Source organism: Chiloscyllium punctatum, chromosome 24 (genome assembly GCF_047496795.1).
Source record: "Chiloscyllium punctatum isolate Juve2018m chromosome 24, sChiPun1.3, whole genome shotgun sequence".
Lineage (NCBI taxonomy): Eukaryota > Metazoa > Chordata > Chondrichthyes > Orectolobiformes > Hemiscylliidae > Chiloscyllium > Chiloscyllium punctatum.
In genome coordinates this window covers 42,555,735-42,572,086 of record NC_092762.1, presented here as the reverse complement: position 1 = coordinate 42,572,086, position 16,352 = coordinate 42,555,735, and the positions used below count along the sequence as shown (strand labels likewise).

At 41.4% G+C, this 16,352-nt stretch overlaps 1 protein-coding gene across 1 annotated transcript in view; it reads left to right on the top strand.

Moving 5' to 3' along the window:
• Nucleotides 1-16,352, top strand: part of LOC140494493 (uncharacterized) — a 33,329-nt gene that overhangs the window by 3,348 nt on the left and 13,629 nt on the right. Inside the window, exons 2-5 of the mRNA XM_072593733.1 lie at nucleotides 423-1,160; nucleotides 5,069-5,165; nucleotides 7,097-7,221; nucleotides 14,722-14,785. Of these exons, the coding sequence (XP_072449834.1) occupies nucleotides 509-1,160; nucleotides 5,069-5,165; nucleotides 7,097-7,221; nucleotides 14,722-14,785 (938 nt within the window). The 5' untranslated portion in view covers nucleotides 423-508. The remainder of the gene's footprint in view (nucleotides 1-422; nucleotides 1,161-5,068; nucleotides 5,166-7,096; nucleotides 7,222-14,721; nucleotides 14,786-16,352) is intronic.

The window sequence follows — 16,352 nt, the reverse complement described above, 5'->3', positions numbered from 1 at the left end:
TGTTTTCTCACTTCCAAGCATATTTTTCTTGTCTTTTCTGAAATACAGCAGTATCTACACTTGTCCTCCATCGGCTGTACAACATATGGATGTCCTAAGGTTATGAAAGACACTGCGAAATGCAAATCTTGTTTTCTTCATTTTAATAATAAATATATTTCCTTTGAATGCTTTAACAGTAGATTGTAACTGTCTGAATTGCTGGTTTAGTTTGGGTTCCTTGGATTAACTAACCATTACCACAACTTGACCCATATATATTGTTAAATGTCAATGGCCGTGATAAGGCTCACAGCCTGTGGTTATGTTTATCGTAACTGCATCACAGGCCACTGTGAAGAATGCGGATTGCATTTTGTGGTTGGTTGAACTGCAAGACATTTCACACGTTATCTTTGTCTTTTGTTCTCAAACACATATAGATCATTTCTGGAGGAGAGCCGGGTGAGTTTGAGAGAGTTTGTTTGTCTATGTGCCTCAGTCAGAGAAAGAAGAGTTCAGCGGCTTCATGGCAAAGTTTAACCCCAAGGTACTTGACAGTGATGTGCATCGCAAGCAGGGTTCTGCTGTTCCAGTCACAACTCAGTCTACTTTCAGCGAAAGCCTGTCACCCAAAGCCATAACTAAGGGAGGGCTTCCTCTCAGACTGGACAGTAACATCAATGCCTTCAAACAGGAAGACCGTAAACCAACCTCAGGCTTCAAACCAGGAATGAGAAGTCAAGTGGCTTTGAAATTTTTATCTGATGTCTCAAAGGCTCCGCAGACTGAGAAGGAACATAGCAGCATTTGCACTGTGGGATCTATTCCTCTTCTCACTAACACTGGAGGCCACCAGGGATTTCCTGACACACCGTGGCCATGCCAAGACTCTGCACCAGGGCCTAGCAGCAAGACTGAGGCCTTGCGGCAAAACCTAATGCTAAAGTTACAGCCTGCTAGCTCAGGAAACTGGAAGAATTACCAGGTGCCTGGGGTCAGATATCCGGTGAGTCAGAGGAAAGAAACTGCGGACAAAGATCTTATCCCCAAACAAAGAACTCTCCCATCCATGACTGGGCCAATGCCAGTGAAACCACGGCGTCCACCTAGAGTCAACCTACAGAAGTACCAGAGAGAGACAGAAACTCGGTCTGTTACATCATCGGTGCTACCACTAGGTATGAACCACATAACTGTCCAATAACTGTGAATGAAATGATTAATGTCATAGAGAAAGACAGTTTGTCATTGTACAATAGAGAAAAAAAAAACTCCAGATGCTGGAAATTTGTAACAAGATCAGAAAGTGCTGGAGAAACTCAGCAGGTCTACCCCTCATCTGTAGAGGGAAAAGAAGTTCCAGCTCTGTCGATGGGTCATCACTGGACTCAAAACGTTAACTGTTTTCCTGTCTGCAGAGGACCTGCTGATTTTCTTCTGTACTTTCTATCTTAGTTTGCCATGTACATTATGAATAATGTACATTTAACATTTTAATTGAAACAGATTATTATATGGAAGGTAGTAGATTACTATGGTTATTGTTGGGGAGCCATTAACCCATTCCTGTTTCCTCATCTCTGTTATCCATCTCCTGTCCTCCTCTCCACTTCCTTTCATTCCTCTACTTCACCCTCTTCTCCATTCTCCCACTTCCTCTGCATAATCCTCCTAACCTGACCTCTCATTTATCTTAAACTTTGGACATCCCTTGCTCTTGACTCCTAAAGTGCTACTTCAGGCATATTGAGCAATTGACTTAAAGCAATTCCGTCACACTGACAGGCATTTGGTTACGGAGCAGAGAGCCTAAAGCATCCGTGCAGTAGTGTGACGAGCCTCTGATCTTGGTTGTAATAAATGGGAGGACACCATTCCATTCTCCCAGTTTCTCCTTTGCATCTGTTTGATGATGCTACCTTCCAAGCTATTTTTCTGTATGGTTCTCCTTTTGCTCTACTGGGGATTCCCTCCAGCTGTATCAACAAGGCCTTCAACCACGTCTATCATATTTCTCTCCCTTCTGTCCTCCCCACTTCTCCTCCCTCTTGGAATGAAGGTAGCATTTTCCTTCTGTTTACCTTCCTTCCCACCAGACTCCATATTTAAAAGATCATTTCCCTCTATTTCTGCTATCTCTATCATGGTGCCAATAACAAATACATCTTCCTCTCTTTTAAAAGGTCCATGGTGAAGAAGATATGGTAGGGTCAGGAAATTAATGGAGAACATCAGAAATATCACAGAAGTAGATGGGGAGAGACTGGATAGAGGAGAAAATATTGAGTCAAGATAGGAAGAAAGCAATTCAGTGGGCCAACAGCAGGCTGAAAGGACTGGTCCACCAGGGCAGTCTTGTTCATGCATTTTGGGACGGAGGAAGAAAGGAACTACATGATGTTGGATAACTATGAAGCAGGAAGCTGTTGTGGTCGATTATCTTATGAAATAATCTCAGGAGCCGAGGGGTACCGGTCAGCAATCGCTTAAATGAATCAATTTCAGGAAAGTCCACTTTAGAAAGGAATCGAAGGGAGCACTCTAACTCAACTAGGATTCAGCAAAGTTTATATATTGCAAGTCACGGAGACACTACACTAGTTGAATTCTGAAGCGGTCTGTTTTACACAAACACTTTGTTTATCACACATTCTAAAAGTGGCAAGGCGCTTGTTACCCCTGGTCTCACCACTCCCTATCTTCCCACTAAAGCGAGTTCTTCATTCCCATCTGTGAGTAAACTCCTCTGCTTTGTTTTCCTTTGTGTAGTACAGGGGTCATCCTCACTATCAATTTCCAAATAAGGCCTCAGGGTTGATGCTGGTTCAGAGACGTTGCATTTTCACGGAAACTCTGCCTGTCTGTTGCATCAGCATCCAAGTGTGTTTATACGGTTTAACTAACTTTTCTTTTAAACTCACTAGTAATTTAAAAATGAGTCTTAAAATGATTTATAAAAGTTACTTAAAACTCTCTAGCTCACTCTAATCCCAGCTGAAAATTCAAGTGGATTTATGGGTTACCTCATGTCATACCCAAATTGCCCCAATAGGGGAAAATCACCAGAAACAATAAGCTTAAGATTATAATAAGGTTAAGACTATAACAACAATAAGACTGTTTGGGAAACAATGGAGATAAGAGCAAATATTGGAGAGAAGATGTTCAATCTCTGCCACATGGAACTCAGTTTGCCAGACAGAACGGCATCCTCTTTATCAGAAGGCTTGATAACAGTCTAAAGCTTAAACCTGAGAGAACAGAGTATGCAGCAGGTTCAGAGGGCTCCACGTTAGAGAGTGGTCAAGGACAGCAAAGAATTTGAGACTTGTATAGGAGATTGGTTCGACCATACCTGGTACATTACTGGTCTCCTTATCTCAGGAAAGATATTATTGTCACAAAGGGAGCATAAAAAGGATTCACCAGACTTGTTCCCAGGATGGTGGGGCTGTCTAATGAAGAAGGTTTGGGCAAATGGAGCCTATATTATCTAGAGTCTCAAAGAATGAGCGGCAATCTCATTGGAACCTACAAAATACTGAAGCAGATTGACATAGTAGATACAGGTAATATATATGCCCTGATTTGGGAATCGAGAACCAGGGGGCACAATTTAGAAAGGGGAATAATGCCACTTAAGTCAGAGATAAGAACAACCTTTGGATTTCAGTACCACGGAGGACTGTAGAAGCTCAGTCTTTGAGTATGTTTAAATGTGGAGATTGATAGATTTCTGATTATGAGTGGAAAACAGGATAATGATGATGTGGTGAGTAAAAGGCATTCAAGTATTCAATCAACAATGACCTTATTGAATGGTAGAGTAGGCTCGGTGGACTGAATGGCCTAATCGTATTCTGATGTGATTTTGTTCCTACAAGATGGACAATGTCACACCAAAGTTCTCAATGAAAGGTTCAAGAGAGGATAAGAATCCGGCTGGATTGAGAACACTGGATATGGTGAAAGGATCCATTCAGTAGGGGGAGGACATTGGTCCAAAGAAATCATCATGGAAGGAAAGATAGAGTCATAAAGATGTACAGCATGGAAACAGATCCTTCGATCCACTCATCCATGCCGACCAGATATCCTAACCTAATCCCATTGGCCAGCACTTGGCCCATATCCCTCCAAACCCTTCCTATTCATATATCCATCCACATGCCTTTTAAATGTTGTGATTGTACCAGCCTCCACCACTTCCTTTGGCAGCTCATTCCATACATGTACCACCTTCTGCCTGAAAAAGTTGCCCCTTGGGTCCCTTTTATATCTTTCCCCTCTGACTCTGAACCTATGACCTCTAGTTCTGGACTTCCCCACCCCAGGGAAAAGACTTTGTCTATTTACCCTCTCCATGCCCCTCATGATTTTATAAGCCTCTATAAAGGTCTTCCCCCAGCCTCCAACGCTTCAGGAAAAACAGCCCCAGCCTGTTCAGCCTCTCCCTATAGCTCGAACCCTCAATCCTGGCAACATCTCACCATGAGGCTTCCCAGCAAGATTTCCAAACTCTGAGAAGTTTTCCAAAGGTTTCCAAGACCTGTCCAACTCAATGAAAACTCTGTGGGTCACAAAATACAAATTGTCACTCAATATGCTAATGGTGACCCCCAAATTACCGGCTATATGTGTGGGGCAGCAAATGAAAAACTGAAACTAAATCTCATCCCAAAGTGAAGCTTGTAGTGACGGTGGGGTTCGGGGGGGGGGGGGGGGGGGGGGGGGGGCTTTGATGTATGATCTCACAACTGATTTCTGATTCCCAACTTTTTAAATTAAATTTTCCATGTTTAGATCTCTTCCTGGTTCACCCACTTTATCCTGCAACCTCTTCAAACCTTACATCCTTTCCCACACCTAATTCTTGATTCCACTTCTGTGGAACTCTCCAATGTCAAAATCAAACTCAAAACCTATCTATTCAAGCAAGGTTTCTGTCACACTCTTTACCTTCCTACTTCATGAAAGCATGTCATACCCCCAGCTAGTCAGTGTGAAGTGTTTTGTTATTGTTGTTAATGTCGTTAATATAATAATAACTGACTGACTATTGTCTGGGATTTTCCCATTTCTCCAGCGGTCCAGCCACATGCTCATAACCTGTTCATACCTCTGTCTCCAGAAGATATTCAGAATGCCCACCTACAGATCGTGAAAAATAACAGACAGCCCATGTGAGTATTCACCCTGTGTTCTTGGGCTTCATTACAGGAGAACCACTATCAGCAAGGAAAGCGATACAGTCAGGAAAAGAGTGACTCTTAGTAACAAGAGCAGGTCAGGCAATATCAGAGAAGCAGGATAGTCGACGATTCGGGCACAAGCCCTTCACCAGGAAGGTGGAGGGGGAAGGGGGCAGGGGGCTGAGAGATAAATAGGGGTGTGGGGCGGGGTTGGGGGCAGGCAATAGGTGGATGCAAGTGGGAGGTAATTGTGATAGGTCAGTGGGGAGGGTGGAGCAGATGGGTGGGAAGAAAGATGGACAGGTAGGACAGATCAAGAAGGCAGTGCCGAGTTGGATGGTTTGGATCTGGGATGAGATAGGAGGAGGGTAGATGAGGAAACTGGTGAAGTTGACGTTGATGCCGTGTGGTTGTAGGGTCCTGAGGTAGAAGGTGAGGCATTCTTCCTCCAGTTGGCAGGTGGCTTTGATTTGGCGGTGGAAGAGGCCCAGGATTTGCATGTCCTTGGCAGAGTGGGAGGGGGAGTTAAAGTTATAGTCACAGAGCGATGGGGTTGTTTGGTGCATCCCAGAGATGTTCCCTGAACCGCATAAACACCCACCTTCTCGATGAAAATGAAGGAAGGGCAATCGATGCAGAAGCTGTTAGCAATACTTTCACACCATGAACAAACCAAACAATAAATCAAGGCATCTGAACTTCTCATCATGGTCAACCATCAATTCTTTTCTTTAAAGATATTCCGGTAAATGTCTTTAGGCATTGTAATAATATTTATTCCAGTTGTGAACTTGAATTATTTCCCTTACATTGTCAGCTCCCCTGCTTTAGCCATCACACAGGGTGGCTTTTAACTCCTATTATTATTTTGCTTCTGACCCTTTCTGAACATTGGAGTGTTGGCTGTTTAAAAACTTCCAGAATTACTTTTCCAAGTTTTCCAAACCACTATTCAGATTTTCACAGTTTGGAGTTTGTTAAGTGGTCTCTGAGATGTGGACACGTTTCTTGTTTACATTTTCGTGTCGACTGCCTTGTACCTCATGCATTTGGATGTAGCACACTTTACTTTTTAGAAAGAAAAAGATAAACTTACTTTTCCAGTGCAGAAATGATGGGCTGAATGGCCTCGTTCAATGCCAATAACTTTCATATGCTTCTATAAAGCCTTACACAGTCACAGCATGTTCCAAAGTCTTCTGGCCAATGAAGTAGTTTAAGTTTGAAATAACAATGGAAATGCGGCAGTCAATTTGTGCACAGCAAGATCCCACAAACGGCAAGATGGTAATGATACATAATCTGTTTTAGGGGTTGCTTGATCAATACATATTGCTAAGAAACAAGAGAGAAGTCTCTAACACCCTTAAATATTTTGAGGTCTTTTACAGTGGAGCAGGCAGGCGGGGCCTCAGTTGAATGGTCCAGGTAAAAGATGACATTTCTGATAGCGCAGCATGGCACTGTACGGCTCAGCAGTGTCAGCCTAGATAATAAGCTCAAATCTCTGGAGTGGGACTTGGAAGTCCATTAGCATCTGACGTGATCATATTGAATGGCGGAGCAGGTTTGATGGGCTGAATGATCTACTCCTGCTCTTACTTTCTATGTTTCTGATCAGATTGGTAATGGTACAATTTAGAGAGGCCTGGTTAAAGAAATATCAGATGGCATTTTGTCTGGCTCGAGAAACACTGAGTATTTTGGCCTGTAATTACAGAGTATTGAACAGTTACTGCACAGAAGGAGACCATTGGGCTCAGTGTCTGGACCGACTCTCTGCAAGAGCCGTCTTATTCCTAGCCTATTCTGAGTGCTAATGGAAGGCCACTGACCTGAAATGTTAACTGTGATTCTCTCTCTACAGTTGGCTGATATGTATTATTGGAGTCTAAGGTTCCTCTGATTGTCTTTGTCTCCAGGTGTCTGCAACAAGAACAGAATGAATATGATGATGTGGAGCCAGTGGGGATAGTTGGGAAGAAGCTGAAGGGACTCAATATCCATCCTCCAATCCCACCTTTCAAACCAGACAGCATGATGGAAGGTATTGAAGCTCTTTAAGAGCACAGTTCGAACTTTATAGTGATTGTCACCATTTCTCCTTTATAATTATTGGTGTTTTAAAATAAAGTAAGTGAGAACATTGCATGTGCTTTAACATTAACCTTCCAAAGTTCTCTCAGTTCAGGGACATTTTGTTTCAACTAGAAAATTGTGCACTGCACTCCAAATATTGAAGAAAAATGAGACAGAAAAACGAGGGAATTATTGACCAGCTAACCTAACATCTTTATAATACTTTGTAGATTCTGTATGTACTCACCAATTTTTGTATCATCCGTGATTTGGGTTCTCACACTCTACCCCTACCAGAAGTCATTGATACAAATGTTAAAATAATTGAGGCTCTAGGACTAATCCTGGTGGCATTCCACTATCTATAATCTTTCCAACCTGAAAAAGATCCATTAATCTTGACTCTCTGCCTTCTATGTATTAACTAATCCTCAATCTATGATAATCTATTACCCCCAACACCTATCTTATAAAGAAACCTATTGTGTGGCACCATATCAAATGATTTTTGAAATTCAAATACGTTACATTATAACCAACTCTGCTTGTTGTTATAGAACTCTAGAAAATTTGTCAAAAATAATTTTCTTTCACCAAAACCATGATTGTGATTGTGCTGAGATTTTCCAAATGTCCAGATACTCCTCCTTTAATAATGGACACTAGCATTTTCTCCACAGTAGATGGCTAACTGACCAATAGTTTCTTGCTTTCTGTCACCCTCCCTTCTTGAAATTTGTAAGTTTTCAATCCACTGGAACCCTCCTGGAATCCAATCAGCTCTAGAATATCTTGATCAATGCCACCACCATCTCTGCTGGCTGTTTCTTTAAAGCCCTTGGACCCAGGTCACCTGTTGACTCACCTGCTTTCAGTTCCATTTGTTTGTAAAATACTTTGTCCCTCATGGTAGAGACTGTCACAAATCTTTTCCTCCAGAAGTACCTTGTTTATCTGATATCTTTGGAATGTTTACAGTGTCCTCCATTACCCTCCAACATAAAATACTGATTCAAAGTGTTCGTTGTTTCACTGTCTCCAGTTATCACTTATTCAGAAACGCTCTCTAAGTGTCCCGCATTCACTTTTTATGTACCCATACAAACTCTTTTGCTTGTCTTTATATTTCTTACCAATTTGCTTTCAGAATTGATTTTTGCTGTTTTTATTAGCTTTTTGGTCATCTGCTGATAGTTTCTAAAATATTTCCAATCCTCTTGCTTACCACTAATTTTCTCTACTTTGCCTTAGTTGTTAATTGACCGCACTTGTTAACCACAGGTAATTCACCCTTCTCATCAGATGCTTCTTTTTGACTGGAATAAAATTTTGCTGAGCAGTATGAAATATCTGCTTAAAATATCTGTTATTGTTCATCCACTTATCTTCCTTTTAGTCTTTTTCCCCAGTTCACTTTAGACAATTATAGAGTCATAGAGATGTACAGCATAGAAACAGACCCTTTGGTCCAACTTGTCCATGCCAACCAGATATCCTAACCTAATCTAGTCCCATTTGCCAGAGGCCTTTTAAATGTTGCAGTTGTACCATCCTCCACCATTTCCTCTGGCAGCTTATTCCATACACTCAACATCCTCTGTGTGAAATAGTTGCCCCTTAGCTCTCTTTCAAATCTTTCCCCTCTCACCCTAAACCTATACCACCCCAGGGAAAATACTTTGTCTATTTATCCTATCCATGCCCCTCATGATTTTATAAACCTCTAGAAGGTCACCCCTCAGCCTCCGATGCTCCAGGGAAGGTGATGGTTGTGTGGGACTTGGTATAAGTTGGGATGACAGCAAGAGTTTTTTGACTAGCTCAAAGTTATCAAGTCCACATTATCCTACTGTGAGACAATGGAACCTATAGATGACTGCCGCCAATGACTCCTTTCCCTTGCTAATCCTTACTTCAACCACTGATTTTATATTATGATCGATTGCGCATATATCATTACTCACCTCTACACCACTATCTTCCTTTTTTTTTAAAGCAAAGGTACACCAATTCCTTTTCCTTTTAGCCTAATCTTCCAGAACAGCAAATTCTGAGTTCTGGTCACCCTGCAAGCATATCTTTGCAATGGCTATCAAGACATATTCATTTATTTCTATTTCTGCATCTTCCTATCGATGCACCTCTGTACTGCATTCATGGGATGAGGGTGTTGCCGGCTGGGCCAGCATTTATTGCTCATCCCTAATTGCCCAGAGGGTAGTTAAGAATCAACCACATTGCTGTGGGCCTGGAGTCACCTGTAAGCCAGACCAGGTAAGGATGGTGATTTCCTTCCCTAAAGGACATTAGTGAACCAGATGGGTTTTTCCTGACAATTGACAATGGATTCATAGTCATCATTAAGACTCTTAAAAAAAACAGATATTTGTTGAATTCAAATTCCACCATCTGATGTGGCAAGATTTAAACCGGGTCCCCAGAACATTACCCGAGTCTCTGGATTAACAGTCCAGCAATAATACCACTAGGCCATTGTTTCCTATTACTAAATTCTCTCTGCTACTAAGTAATTTAAAGCCCAATCTACAACTTTAGTTTCTGATTCACCAGAACACTGGTCCCTGTTATGACCAGGGATAGCAAGCCAAACAACATCAGCCTCACTACACTGGATTTGCAACACAGTGAAATTAAAACATTGAATAGCATTAAAATTGCACAATTGTTCCTATCCAGACTTTACAACTAACATATCTTGGACACCAAGTTTTTAGCTTAAACAAAAATTAACAATTTACTATTAACAAAGTGACTCTAGCAGAATACAGATAAACAGCATAATATAATTAATGTCTACGATGTAAATTTTTTTTTGTCATAACCTCCCCCCACTCAGACACAGACAGACACAATTAAGTGACAAATTTTAAAAAGAAATAAAAGAACTGTAATTTGTCAGTTTAATAACTGTTTCAAGTGATAGATACCAGGCTTTCATAAAATTCTTGGAATATGGGTTGTTCACAGGCAAATCAAACTGTATATCTGGTTTGAATTCCAAATTCACCTGTTAATGCAAACAGTTTCAATGGACTTCTAGAAATATTTACTTAACCCTTAAAGACTGGGATTCTTTTCTCAGAACATTCATCAATTTGATAACTGGAGACAAACTAAAGCGAGTTAGAGAAAGAGCAAAACAATTGGGGTGGCACAGTAGCTCAGTGGTTAGCACTGCTGCCTCACAGCACCAGGGTCCCAGGTTTGATTCCAGTCTTGGGTGACTGTGTAGAGTTTGCGCGTTCTCCTCATGTCTGCGTGGGTTTCCTCTGGGTGCTCAGGTTTCCTCCCATAATCCAAAGATGTGCAGGTCAGGTGAATTGGTCATGTTAAATTACCCATAGTGTTAGTCAGAAGGAAATGGGTCTGGGTGGGTTACTCTTCGGAGGGTTGGTGTGGCTAGTTGGGCCGAAGGGCCTGTTTCCACACTGTAGACAATCTAAAAAAGACCTACCATCTCTAGAAGTCTCCAAAAATCACATTGCCCCCTGCCAAACAAGTAAGAACCAATTCTATCGTGATTTATTATCTTTTCAATCAATAATTTTGGTGGTTGGCTAGTTAGCCTTGTCCTTCCTTGATTGACCAACTTAACGTCCAACCAATTGCCAATCTTGAGCATAGCAACCACTCAGTGACGGTGCATCAGCAGTGTTCTTAGATGAATAATTAAGCTGCATTACTTTTCAGAAAGGTTCTGAACTGAAAACATCTGTCTTTCATCTCTTCACTTTTAAAACAAGCTGCTGTTTAAAGTCCAAATCTTAACATGAACTCATAGTTCCAAACCAAAAAGATAAGAAAAATAAAAGTAAAATAGTGGTTGTCTCTACATGCTTCCACCCTTTAAAAATGAAATTCCATTTCAAAAATACTTTGTATGACAAAGTTAGTCATACTTAAATGGCAAAGATATGCAGGTTAGATGGATTAGCCACGCTAAATTGTCCATAGCATTCAGGTATGTGTAAGTTAGGTACATTAGCCACGAGAAATGCAGGGTTACAGAGATAGGGTAGGGGGATGGGTCTGGGTGGGTTACTCTTCGGAGGGTCAGTGTGGAATTGTTGGGCCAAATGGCCTGTTTCCATCCTGTAGGAATTCTACGATGTTTCTATAAAATAAACTAAAATCTTGCAGCCATTCAATTAGAGTCATAGAGATGTACAGCATGGAAACAGACCCTTCGGTCCAACCTGAACATGCCGACCAGATATCCCAACCCAATCCAGTCCCACCTGCCAGCACTCGGCCCATATCCCTCCAAACCCTTCCTATTCATATACCCATCCAAATGCCTCTTAAATGTTGCAATTGTACCAGCTTCCACCACATCTTCTGGCAGCTCATTCCATACACGTACCACCCTCTGTGTGAAACAGTTGCTCCTTAGGTCTCTTTTATATCTTTCCCCTCTCACCCTAAACCTATGCCCTCTAGTTCTGGACTCCCCGACCCCAGGGAAACGACTTTGCCTATTTATCCTATCCATGCCCCATAATTTTGTAAACCTCTATGAGGTCACCCCTCAGCCTCCGACACTCCAGGGAAAACAACCCCAGCCTGTTCAGCCTCTCCCTATAGCTCAAATCCTCCAACCCTGGCAACATTCTTGTAAATCTTTTCTGAACCCTTTCAAGTTTCTTCTTCCCAATAGATTCTTAATTGCTACACAACTTTTCTTTTGGTTACATTCTTAATTTTTTTAACAGTTTACATTAGGGATAAAGCATCAACAATTAACATAGAAAAATAACAGGCAAAATATATCCCAATGAAGCCCATTTAAGCAGAACAGATCTTTCTTTCACCATTGTAGTGCCAATGCCCCATGAATAAGAAGCCATTTTTCCTACAACCAGCTTGTAATCCCATTGAACCTTTTTCCTGATCCTCCCCATGTCATGGGTATCTACAAGGACTACAACATGGATCCTTCCCCTTCAACTCCAAGTTCCTCTCCTGCTCTGGGAGAGATGTCCTGGACCTTGACACCAATTTGGCAACAGAGCCATTGGGACTCTCTGACTTTGCGCAGAGAACAGTATCTATTCCCCTAACTATACTACCCATTACTACTTCATTTCTCTTTTCTTTCCCCTCTTGAATTGCATTCTGGACCACAGTGCTGTGGTCAGTTTGCTCATGCTTTTTGTAGTCTCTGTCCTTATCCACACCAGCAGCATGAACCTCACACCTCATAACAGCACTGGCTAAACTCGGGATCCCAATACCCCCCTCCATGCATCTCTCCTCTAATAATGGACCAAAAATGATGTTATTAATGTAAGGGATAGGGCTGTCTCCTGGAATACTGTGTCCAGGTAACTCTTCTCCTCCCTGATGTGAGCCAAAGTTCCTCGAATAGCCAATACTTGCTGGAGATGCGGTTACTGTAGCTCACACCAGCATCAACATTCTACAGCTGTACCACATTACCATCTCTATTCTATTTAATTTATTGTTTTGGATATTAAGTATTTTAAAAATGAATCTCCTAACTTTAGCTCTTCAGTTGTAATAACATATTCTGGTTTAAACCACTTAGCCAATCAAAAGAGACATGGATGAAATTCCCACCAATCCCCTACCGATTCACCTGTTTTATCACGTTACTGCTCTGATAGCTAGAAACAGGTTAAAGGAGCTCTCTGCTGTCAGGTTTTATCTCCTGCTGCTGCTTGCCTCTCACATAGGTCTATTCTCCTAATCCGTTTCACTATGACGCTGACCTGCTGCACAATCCACTCAGGAAAATCCACCCTGCTTGATACTACAGAAACAAAAGGCAGAGATAGAAGGGATTTCACTTACCCTAACATTAATTGGAATATATGTACACAGATGGAGGGCAGATAATTTTAACTTGGATTCAGAAGAATATATTTTTACTAGAATGGAGAAACCCAAATAAGAAAAGAGACAGTTATAGAGTCATAGAGACCTACAGCACAGGGACAGACCCTTTGGCGCAAACTGGTCCATGCCGACCAAAATGTCCACCCACACTAACCCCATTTCCCTGCATTTGGCCCATATCCTTCTAAACCTTTCCTATCCATGTATTTATCCAAATGCCATTTAAATGTTGTTAACGTACCCGCCTCAACCACTTCCACTGGCAGCTCATTCCATATGCATACGACCCTCTGTGTAACAAAGTTGCCCCTCAGATTTCCTTTTAGTCTTTCCCTTCAACCTTAAACTGGTACCCTCTAGTCCTCAATTCCCCAGCCCTGAGAAAAAGACTGAGTGCATTCACCTTATCCATGCCTCTCATGATCTTACACACCTCGATAAGATCCTCCTCAGTCTCCTATGCTCTAAAGAAAAAAAGTCCCAGCTGTCCAACCTCTCCTTATAACTCAGTTCAGGCAACATCCTTGTAAATTTCTTCTGCACTCTTTCCAGTTTAATAACATCCTTCCTATAGCAGGTTGACCAAAACTGAACATCATACTCCAAGTGCGGCCTCACCAATGTCCTGTACAACGGCAACATAACTTCCCAACTTCTATACTCAGTGCCCTGACTGATGAAGGCCAGTGTGCCGAAAGCCTTCTTCACTGCCTCGTCTACCTGTGACTCCACTTTAAGAGATCTGGACTTAGTTTATAATTTCCTCACACTAAGAAGTAGTAGAGTAAGTAAAACAGCATTTTGATGGCAGTGATCATAAACCAGTTTGATTTAGAATAGTTATGGAACAGAGAAATATAGATCAGAAGTAAAATTTCCAAACTGGGGAAAGGTCAATTTTACTAAGCTGAGATGAGGTTTGGTAAATGTGGACTGGAAACAGGTAAGTCAGTGTCAGAGCAATGAGATGTATTCAAGTGAGAAAATAGTAAAGAGACAGGGTTGCTGAGTGGGATTGGGGTGAATAGTGCTTTCTTAACTGGTACAGAAAGAAGGATTGAATGGTCTTCCTCTACACCATTAACTTTCCCAGGTTTTATGTTTCAACTGGGCTCTGTTTGGCATTTTTTGGTCCAGTGCCTAGTGATGAAAGTTTTTTGACCAACACATGTATTTTCTAATGAACCTGTTCAGAAATGTTAGTATAAACCGCTGGTGCAGGTAAGTCTTGAACTTGTGCCTCTTGGCTCAGAGACAGTACCCTGTGTGACTTCTAAAAGATAGAGAACATTAATAAGCATCAGCTGAGATTGTAATACAAGGTTGATGCCAGAACATTTGGTGTTATTCTTAGATTTTTTTTGTGTGTTGGTTTTGTACAACTAAGTGATTTGCATGGCTTTTTCAGAGAACAGTTAACAGTCAACCACATGACTGTGGGACTGGAGTTACATATAGGCCAGACCACTTCTGTCCAGATTATTATTGAGTTACAGTTCAGTTGTCATCAGACAGTACAAGAGTTGGATAATAAACTGTGACTGAGTTATTGAAATATTTATCATGTCATGCCCTCATTGTCTTTCAGAGGAAATGTACGATGATATTACCGTGGTCTCCAACGAGTTTCCTGACCCTCCACCAGAATTCAGGTACAACATGAACTGATCCAGCTATGGAAGCTCCCAGCAGAAAGACCATGTGGAAACAATTATTTAGAACACTGAACTAAATGGTGACACTGGGTTTAATCATAAACTGGGAACTGTCTGCTCACTCTGGGTACTTAGAAAGAATTTACTATGAAAATGTATTCTCCTCCTCTCACTATCTTTTCCTCTCTCATGTCTTGTCTCTAGCATTCAGCCCATCATGTCTGCTCTATCATTCTATGAGACTATGGTTAATCTGATCATCCTCAACTCCACTTGTTTGTCTGTCTTTTCCCCATAGCCCTTGATTCCCTTATTGATTAAAATTTATCTCAGTCTTGAAAATACTTAATGACCTATCCTCAACAGCCCTCTATCATAAAGAATTCCATAGATTCACCACATTCTGAGAAAAAAAATTCCTCCTTATCTCGGTCTTAAAATGGGCAACCTCTTACTCTGAGATTATGCCCTCTACTCTTAGACTCTCCCACGAGGGAAAACACCCTCTCCACATATATCCTGTCAAGTCCCCTAAGAATCTTGTATATTTCAGTAAGGTCGCCTCTAATTTTTAGAAACTCCAATAAGTACAGGCCCAACTTATAACTAGTGTATTGTTCGAGCATGACTGCCTGTCAGAGTGTGGGATCACTCTACATATTTATTTAGATCTGCATTCTCTTCCTATTGGTACAAACTGACCTACAATGACTGAATCCATGCTCATATCAAGGTTTCTGTCAGCCTCTTCTTGAACACTTCCCCTATGACACATGTATGCATCCCAGGTTTGTGCATCACACAAGTGCCAGGCAATATATTTTTCCAACAAGAGAGAGTAAGGCAGCCTTGCCTTGTTATGCAATGGCAATGCCTTTGCCAGTACTAGCATCAGTGACGGCATCTCGCAAACCTGTGATCTTAATCGACGAGTCAGTTCATGTCACCCCTGTGTTTTTGCTCACATAAGGCTGACTCAAAGAAAACAGTAAAATATAAAATTGACAATATGAACATCCATCAACTTAATATGAAAGTCTTGTCTTCAGCCTAATCAATATTTCTAACATACATGACAATGAGAAGCCATGTAAAACCAATGAGACAAAGTATCATCTGAATGCTAGTTACTCAATGGTAGTTTTCTTCAGTAGGATCAGAAGTTCCAGAACATTCCTTTGTTGCCATTTGCTCAATTTATGCAGTGTCACTTTGGTCTGTACTTACTTCACTCATTCCATTGATTGTGAATCATTGTGTCTGCATTCTGATTCTTCATTCTTTAAAAGTCACAGGAAGAAGTCTCACCCACTATATCCATATTAAGAAGTGAAATATTTGCCAGACCTGGCTGCTGCCTGAATTCCCACTAAGGTCTCCTGCCCACCTGTCATATATAGATGGTGCTTCCCTTTGGGATTGTTTCAGTCAGGAGGCTTGAAGGAGATGTAGATTTTTAGTCTAGTGATGGAGAGGGATAAGTGTGTACTACAGGGCAAGAGTTATAGCTGGGGGCAGGGAAATTATGATGCGTTGAGGCATGACTTAGGATGTGTGGATTGGA